The sequence below is a fragment of the Garra rufa genome, chromosome 21, assembly GCF_049309525.1.
Source record: "Garra rufa chromosome 21, GarRuf1.0, whole genome shotgun sequence".
Classification (NCBI taxonomy): Eukaryota; Metazoa; Chordata; class Actinopteri; order Cypriniformes; family Cyprinidae; genus Garra; species Garra rufa.
In genome coordinates this window covers 38,518,525-38,540,320 of record NC_133381.1, presented here as the reverse complement: position 1 = coordinate 38,540,320, position 21,796 = coordinate 38,518,525, and the positions used below count along the sequence as shown (strand labels likewise).

Sequence of the window (21,796 nt, the reverse complement as noted above, 5' to 3'; positions counted from 1 at the left end):
ACCCAGAAATCTTTCTCTCTTTCAACCTTTTTTTTTTTTTTTTTTAGTATTTCCTCTCACTAGAGGGGCGTGTTTTCCTCCTGGCAAAGAGAAATGGATTTTAGCTTCGTTAATGGGGCCAGTGCAGTTATGTACCACTTTTTGCAGTGCGATAAAAATATGTTCTGATACTTTTGGAGACAGTCCACGTCCAAACCACTTTTAGTGATTTAGCTCAGAAACAGTCAAACAGCTGGTCTTTTTTTTCTTCCTAATGGTGACACAGCTTCCCAATCTCACTCATCGATTCAAAGGTCCTCTTTCATAACCTGTGAAAAATGTTTTAGTTGAGGTCATTAAAACATTGCCAACCACGTCGGCCTTTTTGTAAACTCGTCTGAATCTGTTCTTTTCAAATGATGGCTTGTCAAATCCCCATGCGATGTAGGCAGATATGGAATGGCTCAGAGCAAACATGCACGAAGGAGAAAAAGATTTCCTTTTTCGTCCCAGATTGCAAGCTGCCAGAAAGCCAACCTGGCGATTATGCCTGGTAACATATGATGTGTGATAATCAGAAACTGTTACTATGGGCTCTAGATATTTATTTTGGAGTGGAAGAGACCAGTTAGTTTAAATGATGGTAGAGGTTTCTTTAGTGCACTTCTGGAGGAGAATGTTTGCAGATTTCAGTCTCAGACCAGGAGCAGCATGGGGTAGGTTGGAAAACCTCCCTAAAACTGGAGGAAGAGTTTGATTGACTGCATATGGAGGTGCTCAATTGTATGTCTCTGCCAGTTGTAGAATAGGCAGTCTAAAGAGAGAAATTGATTTGTTGCTTAGATGTGAGGCTGCAGAAATGGTTGAAATCTACAGGCGTTTTTCTCTCGGGAGTGTTAGGTGAGGCAAATGCTTTATGCCTCCTCCTGCAGCAACCATCTCGTCATGTGCCCCAGGAAGGTGATGTCATTTCCTACATTTGTCTTTGCAGATGTATAGTTTGGGTTAACAGCTGTTGGCTGAGGTGTTGCATTGCGCTTTATTAGTTAAAAGATAATGTTTCTTGCTCTGATTGCAATCGGAAATTGATTCAAGGAAAAGGTTGTCCCAAAAATTAAAATTCTTTTCCTCACCCTCATGTTGTTCTAAACCTGTATTACGTTTTATCTGTGGAAAATATATGTATTTAAATCAAGGGGCAACCTTCCGGTCTCCCTCGTGAAACCAACACGGAAGTGACTGAAACTGCAATTCATCGACTGGCCGCTTGAGGCTGGCTGCAAAAGGGAGTCAATCCCATTGACACTCCATGTTAAAATGCCCAACTTTACAGCAGAAAAAAGTATGTTTACAGCCTGGTTCAAAAAATGGTTTTGGTCTATATAGCTAATTTCGCCCATCATGTCAATTGTGAGGGGGGTGAATTTTTTTATAACTCATCGGTTTAAGTTATATTAAGCCTTAAAGTTCAGCATAATTAAGGGCGTGGCCACTTGAGTGACAGGGGGATTGCCGCTGCTGTCACCACTGTCGCTCTAGGCGGGCGTGGTTTCAGCAACCAGCTCCACCCACATCCCGCCTTTTTGCCCATTTTTGATTATCCGGGAGTGACGCGCGATGACGCGATTCCAAGATGGCGTGGCCGAATCCCGCCCACTATGAGCTTCAAATTAGCGCTTCAGAATCCTACAGGTGATGTCACGGATACTACGTCCATATTTTTTACAGTCTATGATTTAAATACTCACTCGGAGTTTACACATTTTGATGTCAACATATTCATTAAATTACTGTGGCAATACCATTCCTGTGGTAAAGATATGGCCAAATATTATTGATTAAGTGGACATTTGACTTTGGTCAATATTAAACAAGGATTAGATCGAGCAGTAAAGTGCAAAAACAAATGTCAGCAAATGCCGCTGACGCCCTCTGTAGGCATTTGTTATAATGCGTAATATACATTAGCTCTATTGTTTATAATACATTTTGTATTTCAACAGTTTTGTGTATGATTTATTGCTTTTGATTCTTTATTTATTATTGCCTCATTGCTATTATATATGTATTTTAAGTCATTTTAAAGGCTATTGTTCGCTTACTTCCATTTTTATTACCACAATATAGTTATAGGGCCCTATGAAATCCATTTATTTCCAAATTCATTTTTGTTTTTCATTTTTACATTTTCTATACTCTGTTTTAATGGTTAATTTTTTTTTAATTAAAAAGGCTGTCTAATTAATTGAATTTTACAGTTTTATTTTTACCATTTTTTTTTCTAAAATTTTTCTGGATTCCATTATAATGATTTTTATTAAATTTTAAGAAACAAAAGCATCTCCAATTAATATATTTTATTAAAAATAAAATGTTCTTAAGTAAAATTGATATTTTTTTTGTGGGGAGTTAGTTGTTTAGAGATTAATCGATAAATTAGTCAATAAATTAATTGATATAATAGCTGTTAGTGGCAGCCCTAGTGACTGTCAAAGGGGTCCAGTGTTTTATATACCATGCTTGTTATTTACAGCAATAATCTGGACATTAATTCAAACTGAGAAAGAATTAAGTTATTAGTTTGGGCAGAGTAAAAAAATATCGACTTCTCAAACATTGGAGCGCACCTCCCATCCAATAAATCGCAATAAGCTTGTGCTTTGTTACTTTTAATATGAAACAAAGTCTTAGAGTTCATATTTTGTGTATTTTATTACTGTATTCAAACAATAAATCAATTTTGGCGCCGTGTAATTTGGAGTGACAGATCTCTGCTCAAACAGTATTTCAACCACGCAAAGACATCAATATGAGACTCTGGACCACAAAACCAGTCGTAAGTAGCACTGGTATATTTAGAGCAAAAGCCAAAAATACATTGTATGGGTCAAAATGAATCTTTTATGTCAAAAATCATTAGGCTATTAAGTAAAAATCATGTTGCATTGAGATATTTTGTAAATTTCCTACTATAAATATAACAAAACTTAACTTTTGATTAGTAATATGCATTGCTAAGAACGTCATTTGGACAACTTTAAAGGTGCTTTTCTCAATATTTAGATTTTTTTTGCACCCTCAGATTCTAGATTTTCAAATAGTTGTATCTCAGCCAAATATTGTCCTATCCTAACAAACCATACATCAATGGAAGGCTTACTTATTCAGCATATAACAGCTTGTAAACTCATTAGTCAGCTAGAAAAATGTACTCTACAGAGGATAATTTTTCTAAATATATGCAACATATAACATCATATAACATAATTTATGTTTTTCTGTTCTTCATTGTTTAATTTGTTTAAACAAACAGCCACCATTTAAATATTTAGATTTCAAAATAAACAAATTGGAGTAGAAATATAATTATGTAATTGTCACTTTGTTATTGAGTGTAATTTAAGCATTTGAATACAAATCACTTAATTTTAAACTTCAATATTATTGTAATGTTGTACCAAATGACTTTCATGTATATTTTACAGCATTAGTTGAAAGAATTTTCTTTTTCCTTGAAAATTAGGCTTGTACTGTACCTGACATACATCCAAAATAATCAATATTGACTGAAATGGAATGGAAATCAAAACCCAGCCCTATTATTTACTCCGCCATGTCCATGTGATCGTGACATGAAATATAGTTTTTTTTTTTTTTTGTTAAACCAATATGAGAGATGTTAAACAAAATGTTGGCTAATCTCTACAAGATGCATTCTTTCGGAAAGCCAAAATGCTTGTTAGGAAGAATGCTTAACAAGACTTGTCATTCTCCCCAGTGGACTGATGGCACGCTCAAGTTCCAATGACACAACAATGTGTCTTTCTCTTCCAAGACATGAGGATTTGGGTGTGTAGGTTGACTTGTAGGGGCGAGCGTGTGTCGCGGCGTTCTGGGTGGGCCTCGTTTCGGAGAGCAGAGGTCACACCGACAGTCCTGAAGTATTGGTATGATTTCATACTTCACTCAAATAAAACATTGTTACAGTCACAGCATGAGCCAAACACAAGCATAAACATTACAGCACACAGCCCTGGCTCAGATTACCCTCACAACATCTCCAGATTTTAAAGCTCCCAGACGTGACCACGGACCGTCCAGCCCATTCGATATGCAGTCACACGTTTGAGAAAACACTTACAGCTACATTTTTTATTATCTTTTGGTCTGGAACGCAAGGGGCACCGCTTTCCCTTGGCCTGGTGGAGAGTAAGGGTCATGTTGGCCTGGCATCCTGGCTTGACCTGGTGTGTGTTCATTTGTCTAATTGAAAGTGACATGGGATGCTTTCCCTTGGGACCCTTGAGGAACTGACTGGTCTTTTCCAGAGGCACTTGGGAAAAGCGGTTTAAGGTTAGCAGTGACAATGCACTATTAACTTCAGGTGGCCGCAAGGCTACGTTTGAAAGGAACGGAGCGGCGCTGACGTGACTGGAGCAACACATTTCCATTGAGATACTCACTGTAAGTGGTTGAGTTGAAAGAGATGTGGTCTGGACTGCCGTATGATCCATCATGCTGTCTGAAGCTCCAGTAGATCTGTGCATCATTAACATTCCTCCACTATCAGATCGCACCCTCACATCTCAGATCCGTGGAAGTCAGATTGTGACGTTTAAACTCTCTTCGCCCCTTCTCCAGATGCAGAGAACTCCTTCCCCCTTCCTGACCTCGGCTGTACCAGAGAAGGAACCCTCTAGAAGCACAAGTGTGTGTGTGTGTGTGTGTGTGTGTGTGTGTGTGTGTGTGTGTGTGTGTGTGACTGGCCGTCTGTCTCTCTGATTAAAGAGCCACTCCCAAAGACTCTGTCAGATTGTTCTGTGTTCTCTGTTACATTCCTGTGACCTCCAGGAAGAGGAACTGCTTCTTGTCAAAAGCACTACTTGCACATCAAAGATCACCTGCTCCGCACACACTCCCTCTTCTTCACCTTTCCCTCTCTGTTTCACTGGCTCTTTTCCACTCTCTCTCTCTCTTTGTCTGACAAGTGATGGACATCAGGATGAGCAGTGCAATCGCAGATGAAAAGTATTACGTGAGAGGGTTGAATGCTTCCTGGAGCCGTATGTGGACAAGATGGTTTTGTATAGATTTATTATTGGCCACTAATGCTATCGCTATTACTATTATTCATACTTAGAACACCCTAGCAACAGGGTTGGGAACTACTGGTTTAGCACTCTTTAGTAACTGCATAGAAACTGCACAGCAACAGAACATTTTAGCAATTCAGCGTCTGCCAGGAGTTTGATTTGACAGATGACATTACTAATCTTAAAGGATAACTATTGCCAAAATGCAACCTTTTTTTACTGTAAACGAGATAAACTTATATCTAAAAGTATAATTACGACAAACGAGCCATTTTTGAGATTGACCGTGATTTCGTTTTGTGGTCAATGGCTGGTGAATGGGAGCTCATAACTTTGAGCGCATCAAAATCGATATTTTTTCAACACTAAGAAGGCTCGAAACACCATGAAACTTTACTCGAAGTATCGCCTGGGTCTCTACACATGAACTCCAGCATTGAGAACATTGTTTGAGTACACAGAGTTTACTAAAAAGAAAGGTTTTGAACAACTCACTTACACTGTTTGGGTTTCAGCTCGCAGCCGTCTTGCCAGTCAAGAGGTGTCGATCTCCGAATGCGAATGATTGGACTCCATAGGACGAAATATAAGGCTTATATGAGGCTCTTTTTACAACTAGAAGGTTAATATTGTTTTTCACTTGTGACAAAACAACGAATTAGCCGTGCATTTATATGGAAATATGCTTTAGGAGCTATCCATCCTCGCATTCGGAGATCAACACTTCTTGACTGGCAAGACGGCCGCGAGTGGAAACTCAAACAGTGTAAGTGAGTTGTTCAAAACCTTTCTTTTTAGTAAACTCTGTACACAATGTTCTCAATGCTGGAGTTCATGTGTAGAGACCCAGGCGATACTTCGAGCAAAGTTTCATGGTGTGTCGAGCCTTCTTAGTGTTGTAAAAATATTGATTTTGATGCGCTCAAAATTATGCCCCTAGTACTCCCATTCACCGGATATTGACCACAAAACGAAATCACGGTCAATCTCAAAAATGGTTCGTTTGTCGTAATTATGCTTTTAGATATAAGTTTGTCTCGTTTACAGTAAAAAAAAAAAATGCATTTAAGCAAAATGCATCTTGTTTCAATACTGGATGAATCAGCATTTTTGAACAAATCTCTTGAATGAATGATTCAATGACAAATACATTGTTTAACAGTCACTGTGTGCCATCTATTGGCAAAACTATGCAGTCGACACAAATGTAATTTGAAGCGGTACTTTGAAAATGGGATTTGCTCTATTTCGCTACCATAGACATCAATATTTACATTTGAACTATAAACTGACTGTAAGACAGAAATAATACCGTTTAGTCGAAAAGACTGTTTCTTACCTAAACATGGTAAACGTCTGCTCTCTGTGTCAGCTACAGTGTGAATGTTCCAGTATGACTTTTTCAAAGGTTTAAAAGACAAAGCTCTATATTGATGTGTTCTGTGTTTGAAACAACATGCCTTTTTGTTCATTCACATTTATTTCATGCTATAACTAGTAGTAAAGAGGAAGAGATGATCGGTGATGACACATAGAGCCACAAACAGAAGTTATTGTTTGAAATTGTTAAAAATGTCTACTTTTTAAAGTCATCATTTTAACAAAATGTAAAATTGCAGTATTTTCATAAACTTTATATATCAAATTTATTTTGTGCAAAATATACTTTTTTTTATTATACGAGCAGGCTACTTTTTAAAAACAATTACTTAAAATAAGTGTTGAAGTATCTGAAATTTTACAGACAATAGTTATTGTTTTTTCTTTTTTCCTCAGCATTACTGCCATTTTAATATAACTGATGAGATAATAGACCATGGCAGCTTTAACAGGCTGCATTCAAACTAATGCACAGATCTATTTCAACATATTAGATGTTTTGTCCTGCTCTGAAAACAGAGCTGACTTTGTGTACATCAGTTTCATAGAAAAGTATTCGCAAATGCAAGTGCATTTAACCGCAGCTGCAATCGAGCTTTAGGACGAACAAACACAAAGCGCACGTTAAAGTCTGTCAGTGTGCAAGTTCCGTGAATCTAATAGTACTGCATTTCAAACGGCATAAATAAAAGCCTATCTAAAGTAAAACACGGCGGGTTTGGCCCTGTGCAATTCTGTGCAGTGAAGCCTGCCGCGTCTCTAGCACACATGCCATTTGTGGGGGGGAAAAACAAGCTCAGATTTGATTTTGAAATATTCAGAATAATTAAAGATAGAATCGCGATGCATCGGAGAATCTATATTTACCCCACCTCTAATAATGACTAAGCAAAGTAACTTGTTTGATCTCCACTCATTTGATGGTTTGTATTGGAATTGTTACGACTGAGGGACTCTAGATTGTGAATCGCTTGTGCATTTGGATTTTGATATCTTTTCCACTGACAGCAATAGATATTTTTTAGTTCCTTGAGGCCCGTTTAGATGATAAATTCAGCGGCAGCAGAACTTTGCCTGTTCGCCTGTTTCCGGGGCGTGATGAAACCAGCACTCTTTCAGGATTGCAGAACTAGCTGAGTTTGAAGTTTAGTGGTTTGAAACTGAATAGATTGCATTTGGCACTGCTGACAAAGAATTGTGTTGGCTATCACATATTTTACACGAGAGAATTGAAGATATTGCACTGTTTAGTTTCATTGAAAAATACTTGGCTGCAACTGCAAAGGATTGTAGAGACAGATGAAGCACATCCACTCTGTCTTACTCACTGAATGAGTCTAGCTGCCTTCTACTCAATGGCCAAACAGAGGCAGGTGTTTCCTGTTTCTGAAAGTCTCTCTCTCCTCTCTGTTCCCTCCTTCCCTCGTCTCTCCTATCGATTTCATAATATAGTGAGAGCACATGCATGTCATTTTTCATAGTTTGATGACTCTTAAGCATTGAAATTAAGGGATGTCATTTGTTAGGATTAAAAGTGCTCACATTGCTGTCATAAATATTATGCGTTGCATCTCTGTAAGTAACGTTTTGCTCTGCTGGTCTTGTTTTTCTAACTGTCAGTTAACCAAAAGTAGTAGAGAAAGCACAGCTTTCCCAACCAATGTTCATCTCAAAAATCTCCATCTCTACTTGTCATCCTCAGGTTGTGAAGGCGGTGATGCTCTTCCCCACGATTGAGCGCATGGCCTGTAGCCCTCAAGGCAAGGTCATGACCCCTGTGCTCTGCCGGCTACGGTACGCCTTTTATTTGCCCATCTTTCTGCTCTCCCTCCTTCCAGAGAGGCTTAAGGTTGGCATAGTGCGTCTGGCTTTGAGGAATTTACATGCAATGGACACCTCCATAATCCCAGCCACCGTTAGCCTGATCAATGTAGACTGTGCTGGTGAGTAAACTTTCTACTTTGTTGTTTCTATAGAACAAGCTCTAGAAAGACATTTTAATGTGTAGGGTGGTATAATTTAGAGACCAACCTATATGTGTTCCTGGACCACAAAACCAGTCTTAAATAGCTTGGGTATATTTGTAGCAATAGCCAATACATTTTATGGGTCAAAATTATCAATTTTTTTAATGCCAAAAATCATTAGGATATTAATTAAAGATCATGTTCCATGAAGGTATTTTGTGAATTTCCTACCATAAATATATGAAAATGTAATTTTTGATTAGTAACAAACCATACATTAATGGAATGTTAAAAAATGCTTAAAAATTATGTAAATCAATAATAAAAAAAAATTGACTGGTTTTGTGGTCCAGGGTCACATATGTAAGTTTTTTCCCAATAGCACATTTATTTATTTATTTATTTATTCACACACAAAAATGTATACGCATTTATAAAATTGTATTATACAGTTTAATGATAGCTAATAAGATCAGATGTACACAAAATTGCAGAAGTTAAATGAAATATTTAGTTTTTTCTTTTTTTATTGATGATTCATATATGCATTAATATTTGACTTATTTGAATTATTTAAATTCAGTTCATACAAAATCCATTTAAATGAACAGTTGTTTTACTTAATATTTACTCAGAATTGCTTTTAAAAATGAAATATTGAAAAAATAAAAATAAAATACTGGTAAATGTGTGAACTTCAAATGGTTTAGACCCTTTTTATCTACCTGTTTAGAAAAGTTGACTGAAACCATAAATAACCAAATACTGTTGTGTAATTGTACTGGTTTCTCCAGCCCTTGTGTGTTTGCTTATTAAATAATTTGATTTATTTGTCAGTTACATAACAGTGTAGTATTCTTAGCCAGTTTTAACACATTTTAGTGTGGTTTCTTTTGTTTCACATCTTCACACACATTAATTTTATCACTTTAATCCACTTTCCAAAATTTCCACAGTTTTCCCCTTCAGTCATTATAAGTACATAAGATACTGTTTGGGCCTTTATGTCACCAATGCGGCCTTGAACAAGAACTATTCCTGTAACCACAAAACCAGTCTTAAGTAGCGCAGGTATATTTGTAGCAATAGCCAAAAATCATGAAAAAAAAATCATGTTCAGTAAAGATATTTTGTAAATTTGCTATCGTAAATATATCAAAACTTAATTTTTGATTAGTAACATGCATTGCTAAGAAGTTCATTTAGACAACTTTAAAGGCGATGTTCTTAATATTTCGATTATTTTTTTGCACCCTCAGATTCTAGATTTTCAAATAGTTGTATCTCAGCCAAATAATGTCCTATCCTAACAAACCATACACCAATTGAAAGCCTAAATTATGATGTATAAATCTCAATTTAAGTGGTCCAGGGTCACACATGTAATTTTTCCCCCCAATAGCACATGTATTTATTCATTAATAAATGTATTAATTAATTTATTAATTCAAACACACAAACACACACACAATTACATTTATAAACATTTTTACAATTATATTTATTACAGTTTAATGATAGCTAAAAAGATCAGATTCAAACAAAATTGCAGAAGTTAAATGAATCAAATTTTCAAATTTTTTATTAATCATTTATATATGCATTAATGTTTTACTTATTTGAATTCAGTTCACAAAAAATACATACATTTAAATGAAGAGTTTTCAAATTTTTAAATTTAAACAGTTTTCAAATTTCAAAAATTTAAGCAGTTTTCAAATTTTTACATTTAAACAGTTGGAGAATAAAAATAAAATACTGGTAATTGTTTGAACTTCAAACATAAATTCTTTTATGCAAAAAATCATTAGGATATTAAGTAAAGATCATGTTCCGTGAAGATATTTTGTAAATTTGCTACCGTACATACATCAAAACTTCATTTTTGATTAGTAATATGCATTGCCAATAACTTGGACAACTTTAAAGGCTATTTTCTCAATATCTATATTTTTTTTGCACCCTCAGATTCTAGATTTTCAAATAGTTGTATCTCGAGCCAAATATTGATGGAAAGCTTAATTATTTAGCTTTCAGATGATGTATAAATCTCAATTTCAAAAAATGGACCCTTATGACTGGTTTTGTGGTCCAGGGTCACAAATATCTAATTCATGTGTTTTTTGGCCCAGAAATATCAGCTGGCAGTGGTGATATTTTCTTGCTGTCAGGATGCATCTCTGCATGTGATAATCTAGTTGTTATTTATAATTGTATATTCTTTTTATTAGTGTTTTTATTACCTTAAATCACATGTATGTCTGCGCTTTCTGTGCTGGAAGCTCCTAACGCCAAGACGAATTCCTCGTGTGTGTAAACACACTTGGCAACAAAGCTCTGATTCTGATATTCCCAGCACTAATAGACACCGCTAAAGCGTAACCTTTCTGTTCACCTCAGTGATGTCCCCTCACTTCTCCATTTCCATCTCCCTCAGTTTGGACTCTAATCCTCGTTTCAATGAGGTGCTGAAACCTTTCAAAAGTTCACATGCTGGCATCCCTCCAAACCCCGACTGCTCAGATGCATTTCTCTCTCTTTTTATCGGACGATAAGTATATCACCACTTCAAAGATGATTCAGATAAAAAAAAAGTCGTGGCCGAAGAGGAGGGGGAAAGCGCAAATAATATTTGAGTGGCAGCCAAGAGAGCTTTGTCTCACAGTGTTTTGAATAAAGTTTTATTTATCATAACTCATATTTAATCTCCAGGGCTTTCGGTACATGAACTAATGGTGCAGATGAAGTGTTGTGAGTAGGAGTAATTAAGAGGCCTCTCCAGCGAGCGAATGGGCCGCTAACGTAGTCTCTCTCTAGGTGAAAGGCTGAGTGTTTTCCCTGTCTGTCCTGGGAGGAGAGTGATGGATGTTGTGATGGCCGGAGAGTCTCTGCCAAAGAGGCCTCAGAAGAGCCCAGAGGCATTAGTCTGAGCTCCACTCTCTAGTCGCTCTGAAGAACCAGTTCTCTCGCCCTTCTTTTCTCCTTTTTGTCTGGTTTTTTTTTTATGCTGTCAGTTCTACCTTTAGATTCTTTTTCTGTTGCGCGGGGAGCTGGAGGTTCACTGCTGACAGCGCTTGTAAGCGTGCTTTTAATCATTAGCACTTCTCATATAGCGTAAATTGGAGTGGATTTTGTTTTTTGGCCATCTGAACAAAATGTTCAAGTGCAGCTTTCTTCCCTGTTCCTTAAATGCCGACAAATGTTGAAATACTTTGCTGCGAGGAAGTTTAATCTCTTGTTATTCATTGAAAAGGCCAGGTGGTCCTGCATGTACACATGTGCATGCGTGCGTTTTGTACCATTGAGTGCTGGCCCGTGACTGCGTACGAAAAGCTGCTCTGACTCTCTGTCTTGTATTACATCCGTAATTAATGGCGAGTTGACAGACTTAATTAAGAAAGCATGTTGCTATTAGCTGGAACTTCCTGGGCACATTTAAGGATTTATTTGCTCAGAAATGCCTTTCCTTGAAACTGAGAATGTTGATATTTTGATGTTAACTGCATGTGGAGCATGCACACAATGTCTGTCATGCAGACATCAAGGTTCTGCATCTAGGAGCATAAACGTCAATGAGGCGTGCCTGCTTGCAAATCCGCAGGGAAATCGGCTGTGTAACGGTCTCTAATATGCGTTATCCTTTCAGTGGACTGCAACACTTCACACGGCTTCTGTTTTCACTCACCTAACCGCTAATGCCAGTTCTCATGACATGTTTTTTATGATTGAACACTTTTGCACTTTTCCATCCAGGCTTCTGTTGGCCTAATTTATGAGAAGCGAGAGATTTGACCCACCATCTTGCGAGAGACGGCGATTAAACTCCTCTGCCTTTAGTTCCTTTTTGCCGTTCCGATCATAATTTGACTCACCTGGGAAAGCGGGAAAACAGAGCGTAGCGGCAAGTGGCTTCCTTTCCTGTTAGAGCGGAACAAAGTTAACATCGACCTGATTTTGGAACCTAGAGGCTAAACTCCTGAACTTCTTATCTGCCACCTTACTTTTGAGTCATATTCACTTCCTCCTCCGGCCACCTGTTTCTGCTTGGAAAGTCGGCCAATATGTGGAACACCTTTATGTTGGTAGACTTGTAACTGAACAAAACACTAAATTACTTGGCTGCTGAAACATTGTTGTTTCTTCCTGTAGGTTTTGTTCCCTTATTGACGGTCAAAACACAATGGGAACGTCTAGTGGAATGTTGTTTTTTTCCAGTGTGTCTCAAAATCTTAAAGGGTTTGTTTGCTCAAAATTTGTAGTTTGTAGAAGGCTATAATTCCAAGCAGACATTAGCTGTGACATACATTTAAACGAAAAAGGAAAAGTGTGAGACTACAGACATTTTCCTGAAGATACAGTGAAATACAAACCTTAATTGCAAATATTAAAAATAACCCAATAAAATGACCCAACAAGCTAAAAACAGCATTTTTAGAGTGCAGATAAACTACCCAGCACCTAGGTACATATGTTAAAAATATCCCAATAAAATGACTCAACAAGCTGAACCCAGCATTTGGGTTCGAACATTAACACAGGATTTTATTAAAGTGCAGGAAAACTACCCAGCACCTGGGTAAAAATATTAAAAATAACCCAATAAAATGACTCAACAAGCTGAACCCAGCATTTGGGTTCGAACATTAACACAGGATTTTATTAGAGTGCAGGAAAACTACCCAGCACCTGGGTAAAAATATTAAAAATAACCCAATAAAATGACTCAACAAGCTGAACCCAGCATTTGGGTTAAAAAAATAACCCAGCAATTTTATAGTGCAGAAAAAACTACCCAGCACCTAGGTAAAAAATATAAAAATAGTCCAATAAAATGATCTAATTTGGGGTTAAAAAAATAACCCAGCCCTTGGGGTAAAATGTTTAAAGTAAACCAATAAAGTGATCCAATAAGCTGAACCCAACATTTGGGTTAAAAAATTACCCAGCATTTTTATAGTGTAGAAAAACTACCCAGCACCTGGGTAAAAATGTTAAAAAAAAATAACCAAATAAAATGACTTAACAAGCTGAACCCAGCATTTGGGTTGAAAAATAACCCAGGATTTTATTAGAGTGCAGAAAAACTGCCCAGCACCTGGGTAAAAATATTAAAAATAACCAAAAAAAAAAATGACTTAACAAGCTGAACCCAGCATTTTTTAGAGCGCAGAAAAACTACCCAGCACCTGGGTAAAAATATTAAAAATAACCCAATACAACGACCCATCAGGCTGAACCCAGCTTTTGGGTTAAAAAAAATAACACAGCATTTTTTTTTTAGAGTGCAGAAAAACTACCCAGCACCTGTATAAAAAATATTAATCATTAAAGGATCATGTTCTCAATTCAAACATTCAATCTTGCAGATGTTCCTGAGAAACATTCCTAAGGACCATTTTGCATTAAAAAACAACCAAATAGTACATCATTCAGCAACTGAAGAAGTAGTCTTAAAACAATTAGACACCATGTCCATAGAAGCTGTTGTAGTATTTGCCTGCACATCACCATTAGATGGAGCAGGACACAATAGAAAGATGCAGTGCTCAATGTGCCACCTACAGAGGGGCATCTTCGAGACACTCACTGTACTCACAGCTATCCAAAAATAAACAGGATCATCTTTTGAATCTTAAAAGAAGCTGTTCCACGCAACCTGATAAGACCTCTTGGAACAAATTTGTATTGAAATATCAAGTTTATTTACACTTATTTAAGCTTGTTGCGTCTGTTTTCAGTGCTATAGTTAAAGAAGTTTACTTCCAAAATGAAAATTTCCTGATAATTTACTCACCCCATGTCATCCAAGATGTTCATGTCTTTCTTTCTTCAGTTGAAAGAAATTAAGGTTTTTGAGGAAATCATTTCAGGATTTTTCTCCATCTAGATTCTAGAGGACTTCAATGAGAGCCAACCGATTGAAATCAGTGTTAATGCAGTTATTGACAAATAATTTTCGTCAACAGAATTTTTTTTCATCAAAGAAAACGAGACGATAATGGAATAAAACTCGTTTTGAATGACAAAAATCTATCGACATTTTCGTCAATGAATAAAAACGAGGTGAAAGTGTTAGGGAGGGGGGGTTTTGCCCTTTGTCACCCCTGTAGGACTGTCACATTTGGTTTCTCCCTCCGTTTCCTTATTTGGTTTTTCCTGTTCCTCCCCTTGTTATGTCTTTATTAGGTAATTACCACACCTGTCTAGCTCATTAGCCACCCTTTAAGAGTTGTCTCTGTTCCATGCGTTGTTGTCAGATCTCGTCTCTGTGTACGTGTGTTCCAGCCTCTCGTCTGTGGATTTACCTTGTGTGGACTTTGTATTGTATTCCTCCTCGTCTTGCACTCCTTCCTGGACGTACCGTGACAGCTGCGTAGTTAGGAAGTTAGATGCGTACATTTGAACCGTGTCATAGCCTATTGATCCATCCGACGGGATATAAGCAAGCATACATTTGCTGCACGTCTCATAAAACGTTAAAAAATGTCACTATCTGGGAGTAGAGCAGACATAGGGATAAATTTGACGATGCAAAAGAGAACTCAATTCGGTCCGGTTTTCTGAGCACAGACACCAAAGAAGAGCCTCTCACACAGCTCACGAGTACTCTTTCATGTCGAATGAATGGAGAAATACACACACAATTATGTTGAAGGGTCCTTTTTGAGAAGTATTCATGTAAATTCGGTTACGTCTTAGGTGACTGTAAACAGTTGGGAGAATAGCAGACGTGTATCAGTACATTGCATCTGTGCATTCGGTTTTAAAGAGACAGCAGCCTAATTTAGTTGCTATTGTCTGTGGCATTGATGTTAATCAAGCAACTAAAGAAAGAGAGTAAATCACTCACTGCTCTTGACTGAATTACTTTAGTAGTCCTAATAAAGATGAATCTAAAATTTATTTATATAAAGAAATGTATCTACTTGGAAAAAATGAAGAATGAGGTAAACAAGTTATGAAGAATGCATAACTAGCCTATAGAACAATTTGTAATTAAATGAAAAGAACACCATGGTCTTGTTTCTTTATGAGAAGTGGTTTCATTTAAGTTTAATATAAAGTAGGCATGTGTGATATGACGATTTTTGATCATGGACAATTAAAATGTCTCCACGATCTGCTTTTAAATTAATATCGTAGTATTGTGCTACAGTGTGCCTTCGTCTCAATATACTGTACAACACAAAATACATTCACTCACTGGACATTGCACTTATTTGTATTCGCAATCACAAAAGTACCTTATTCATTTGTGCTTCAAAGCCTTGCCAGTAAAATAACATTATTTCGCTGATCTGGCATGCCCTTCATAAGCATGTGCGCTAAAAGCTTGTCAAACAGCGCCTGATTACTGGACTAAGCTATCTTTTGCGTCTGATTCGCTAATATGTCAAAAACATGTAAGGATTACATATAAACACAGTTGGTTATTTCTAAAGTGAAAGTAAACAGTTGAGAGAAAAACTGGTGCACGTCTGTATATTAGATGCATGCAGCTCTTAAAGCGACTGAACTAATCATGCTGCCAATTGTCATTAAAGAGACGTTTCGCCCAAAAATTTAGTCACATGTTGTAGCCAACCTCTATTAATTGTTTTCTCGTGCTGAACACAAAAAAGATATTTTGAAGAAAAACAGTAGAACTTTGTTATTGGGGGAAAAAAACAAACTACGGAAGTAACTAGGGACCAGCAACTGTTTGGTTACCCACGTTATTCAAAATAAGTTTTATGTTCAACATGTTTTATGCTTAAAAAAAAAAAAAAAAAAAAAAAAACTTGAGTGTGAGTAAATGATGACAGAATTGTCATTTTTGGGTGATGGTAGGCTAATAAAAAACAAAACGCAAAGGAAAATCACTCACTGCTTTTGACTGAAGAACAGTTGCTTTAATAAGAGTCAATGTATAATTTATGCATATAGTGTAAATAGTGTTTTATTTTTATATTTGTTAATTCAATTTCTTGAATGCTACTGCTAAATACACCAACTGTACCTAAAAAATAAAGCACTGTTTTATTTGTATATTATGTGTATTTGTAACATGTAGCCTATCTTTGTTCTTATTTTTTAATAACAAAGATAAAATCATGACAAAGATTTTTTATCTTCACCCACTTTGGCCTAAACATCTGCCATTCTTTTTGTTTTAAATTGTGTTACCTTGTAAGGCTTTGGTTTTAAAACACGGAAATTAGTTCGGCTGTACTGCTCAGACAACTTGCAAAATAGTAAAACCAACATGGCAAAGAATCATGATAAAATCGTGAATCGTGATATTTCTAAAAAAAATCATGATATGATATTTTTGCCATATCACCCACCCCTAATATAAAGGCATGTTTTGTGTCACAGCAGTGTCGATCTGTGTCTATCATGGCAAAACCTGAATTTCAAACCTATACAATCAGTTTTTTTATTTTAATTCTAATTTTAGAGACATGCTAAATAAGTGCATTACACTGTACTGTAGATTTAGTTGACTAAACATCATTCAATTTAGTTGACTAAAACTAAAACAATTCAGATGACTAAAACTAAATGGCATTTTAGTCAAAAGTCTATAAAACTAACACAAAATTTGCTGTCAAAATTAACACTGGTCCAAATTGCAGTTTCAATGCACTTTCAAAGGGCAAGGTATTTGTGGTTAAAAAGTATATAAATGTTTATTTTTTAAGAAAATGGTTGATCGTTTCGCTAGATAAGACTCTTATTTCTCAGCTGAGATCGTGTAGAGGCCTTTGAAGCTGCATTGAAACTGCAATTTGGACCTTAAACCCATTGCCTCCCATTGATGTCCTCTATATGGAGAAATATCCTGGAATGTTTTCCTCCAAAAAATAAATTTCTCTGCAACTAAAGAAAGCAAGACATGAACATCTTGGATGACATGAGCGTGAGTAAATGATCAGGACAGTTATTGTCCATTATGATCATAGATCTGATGAAAACATAATGTTTGATTTCATTATCTGTTGATGGTTTGAAGGACTGGGTTTTGACATCCATCGTTAACTCCATTTGAAAATCATTATTCAATACAATGGAGTGTCAGGAATTGATCATGTCAAAGCTGAATCCATAGATTCCTGATTTTCCACACTTCTTAAAGTGCTGTGCTGCCTGATATTAAAGGTTTGTCATTTTATGACATTGTGTCCATGGGCTAGTCATTTGTATTATTATTTTACTCAAGATCCAAAAACCACATCTGCAACTCTTGTGTTTGCCCAGAGGGCAGTAAAAATCCCCTAAAAATGTGGATTGTTTTTCCTCATCCAGTATGTAACAACAGTCATTTTTTTTCATTGTGGTTTTTGATATATGGCTGAACGGATGACCTTTCCTAATAATAGAGCCATGCTGAAATTGTACTTTCTCTAGCAGTAGTTAACATCACAACCTGGTCATCAGGTGTGATCTTTCATGAAACAAGCCACCCCAAAGGGTCGAACAGGAATATCCTGTTCATTAGGGGTATGAATGAAAAAGTGATGACGGATGATAATGCAAGGTTTGTTTATAAACGTAACTCTTCTCAATTTCTGCTCTGTGTGACTACTTGAGGTGCAATGGATCACGGCCACCCACCACGTGCTCTTTTTAGCGCAATGAAAATGAAACCTTCGGTTGATGTGGGTTTCTATTACGACATGTGTTATTGAATTGGAAGGGAGAATGTAATTGTCACATCCGCTTAGTTCTTTTAAAGGCAAATAGAATAAAGAGAAGCACATTGCAATTCTGTGGTCCGTGTTAGAAACTGGATAACACGCTGTACTCTCTGTGTCTGTGAACTTCAGACAATTGTGCCGTCATGAACTTGAAATCGTCTTGTTTGTGTTACTAATGCAAAGTGACTGGAGAAAAGAAGTAAGTGGATGTTTTAGAAGCAATAAAGGAGTGTGCGGTGTAAAATAAATATCAACAGGACCATTTAAAGCAAATGCAAGAAGTAACGTGGCACATTAGGCACAGTGCAAGAAGAAAACTTTTTGTTCCCATCTGTATCTTGAACTCAACAGGATGAAGCATTTAAACGCTTTTGTTTGTTTGCGAGGCTCTTTCTGCTTCTTGAATCACTGCACAGTTGATTTTCTTTTGTAAAACTAAGATTAGATGCTTACTTTGACTTGTAGGTTGTGAATTAGAATCAGCTTGATCAGTTTCACCGTGCAATTTCAACATTTACTAAACTGTTTAAAACAGCAACCCAATATTAATTAAAATCTTGAACATGTTTTGGGTGCAAATACCCATCTTGTTTTCATGCCTTGCCACGTGGAGGCACCAGGACGCTCACAGGAGGTGTTAAAGTGTCGCCACGTGTTTGTCTGTTTGCGTCTTTGTGCGTCTGTGTTTTTTACACACGTATCCCTCGTTTCTACCTCTCCAGTCAGTTGTTAACTAGGTGCATGTGTGAGGATGTGTAAAATTGACTGGAATGCTGTGCCCTGCCAAACCCCCCAGCCTGATACCCCCCTGGAGATAAGTGAGATAGAACAGGGGATGTCTCGCAGATCACTGCCCCAAGACTGGCACACCCGTCGTCTTTTTTCCCACTATCTTCTCTTCATTCATGGGATTTTCCTCCTATATGTAATCTGACCTGTTGCATTACCTGCATAAAGTTTATTTGAAAATAGGCTTAAAGGGGTCATCGGATGCCCGTTTTCCTCAAGCTCATATGATTCTTTACGGTCTTAATGAAAAGTCTATAATATACTTTGGTTAAATATTCTCAATAGTAGTGTAATAAAACATCCTTTTACCTTGTCAAAATCAGCTCTGCAAAAAATCAACTCATTTTATTGCATGTACTCTTTAAATGCAAATGAGCTCTGCTTGCCCCGCCCCTCTCTGGTGTGAGATTATGAGCTGTAATGTTTACTTTAGCTGTATTTAGCCATTTGCAAAGATGCATAAAAAAAACCCTTATACTCACTTCTGATGTGGGTGTTGCTGCATCAGGAACAATTCGCACGAACATAGACGCATATAAAATTTTAAATTTTTTAATTCACATCTTTGTTTTTGTTTTTTGTCATCTGCCCATCTGGAAATTAATATAATATAATATAATATAATATAATATAATATAATATAATATAATATAATATAATATAATATAATATAATATAATATAATATAATATATGACTAAAACAAGGTTGTGAATTTAAAAATTTAATTAAACTAATTTAAACATATTTTAATGAAAAAGATTCATCAGACAGAATTTCATAATCGTTACAGCCTTTTGACCCGAGGAAGAAAAGAAGAAAATAAAATATATAAAATAAGTAAAGATTTATTTATTTATTTATTTATTTATTCCAAAAATCGTATTTTATATATTTTATTTTCTCCTTTTCTCCTTCAAGTCAAAGGGCTGTAATAATTATGAAAATTTCTTTGATTGTTTGTCATACAAATAATTTCAAAGGGTAGAAACATATAGTGGTTTTATAAATATTACTAATAAAATGTCTTAATGTTTACATTTGTTTAATTCCACTTTCCATTCACATTCTTTTTTTGCCATCTGCCCACCTGAATATTAATAAAGAATTATTTTTTTAATTACAAATAGTATCCAATATTTCTGTCTTAACTTATTTTGTACATTAAAGCATCTTTTTTTCTCTTTTCACAAATAATATGCAATATTTCCATGTTACTTTAAGTAGTTTTAACCATACAATCTTTATTAAAAGTTTAAGAATTAAATAAATAAGGTCAATGTAGCAACCTGCATCATGAATTTAGAGTGAATCAAACTCTTAAATTACCAGAAAATTTGGACACCTTGAACATTCGCTATAGTTTAGAAAATGGTAATAAATTTGACAAGAACTCAAGAGTTAAACTGTGTCAGAACAGATTCATCTTGATAATGTCAGATAACTTTGACAGAAAGGTATGTAACAAAACAGTGTCAGGTCAAAGTTTCAAATAAACATTTTTTTTGTCCTAAATTTTTATAAATTTTACTGGAAATCCACTGTATGAAGAATTTTTGGGTATAATGTCAAAGTAATGTAAGTAATATAATGTTATTTTTCTATCCTCACTTGCATTAATGAATTATAGTGTCCTGCACCCACTAGTAAAAATCTAAAAAAATAATATCTGGTGTCTGAATAATAATTTGACTATTGACTATGTATGACTCTTGTTGTCTCAGGTAAGCATGATTTGGTTGAATAACTGCAACATGTTTACCTGATTCGAGGGGTAAAGGTAGTGGAAATGCTGTGGACTTTACTCTTCTGTTAAACCCTCTAGTTTAAACATCCTCTGATCCAGTTTACCTCAATGGGTGGAGATGTTTGTGATGTGTTTAGTGTAATAAAATTAGATACCTGAGTGAGTCTTCAATGCGTTCATTGTGTTCTATGGTAAATATTTGTTTGCACCTCATCTCAAATGACTTATGTCTTCCTTTAGCACACATCAAACTGCAAAGGAAAGCTTACATGTAACTTTAACATTTATTTAGAAGCAAACAGCAGCCAACCAAAACACATAAGTGACTCTGTGACCTCTCTGATGCTGGGAATAAAGGAGACATTCTGCCGTGAGTCTCTCTCGCTCAGTGCTTTGAAATATGACTGGCACACTCTCTTTCGCCTCCAAGCTTTGATATTCTAGTCCACAGATATGGCTCGTTCCCTCTATCTATGGGATTGTTTCGGTGTCATCTCTATACAGTACTGTCAGAGTATGAACTGTCCTTTTATTTAACTTCTTGACCTTAAAGAGATAGTTCACCAAAAATACTGATTAGAAAATTGCCCCATGATTTACTCACCCTCACACCATCCTAAATGTATTTGAGTTGTTTCTTTTAAATGGACATAATTGTTATAACTTATAATAAAAGTTTAATTAAAAATGTCCTGGCTCTTCCAAGCTTTATAATGGCAGTGAATGGGTGTTGAGATTTTGAAGCAAAAATAAAGTGCATCCATCCATCATAAAAAGTGCTCCACATGGCTCCAGGGGGTGAATAAAGACATTGAGAAGTAATTTGATGCATTTGTGTAAGGAAAATATCCATATTTAAAATTTTATAAACCGCAAACTCTAGCTTCCGCTAACTGTCCTACGCGCATTCGTAAGAGAGTGGCGTTCCAGCGGAAAACGTAGGACACAGGTTGTAGCGTAAGCACCCATGAAAAGTCAGCAGAGAACCAAGTAAAAAAAAGTTAGTATCAGAGTTAGTATCAAGTTAGCCCTCCGAAGGTCGCAGTCGAAGGCTGGAAAACATCACCGAGACTGTCTCATTTCAGAAAAGCAAGTAGGACACTTCAAATGCGACCTTCTTTCACAGGAATTTCGAAGGATGCTTGAGGTGTATCCTTTGCTA

General features: G+C 36.2%; 1 protein-coding gene across 1 annotated transcript in view; it reads left to right on the top strand.

The window, feature by feature from the left end:
- ldah (lipid droplet associated hydrolase) overlaps positions 1-21,796 on the top strand; it is a 70,907-nt gene that overhangs the window by 36,984 nt on the left and 12,127 nt on the right. Inside the window, exon 5 of the mRNA XM_073827072.1 lies at positions 8,155-8,395. Within this exon, the coding sequence (XP_073683173.1) occupies positions 8,155-8,395 (241 nt within the window). The remainder of the gene's footprint in view (positions 1-8,154; positions 8,396-21,796) is intronic.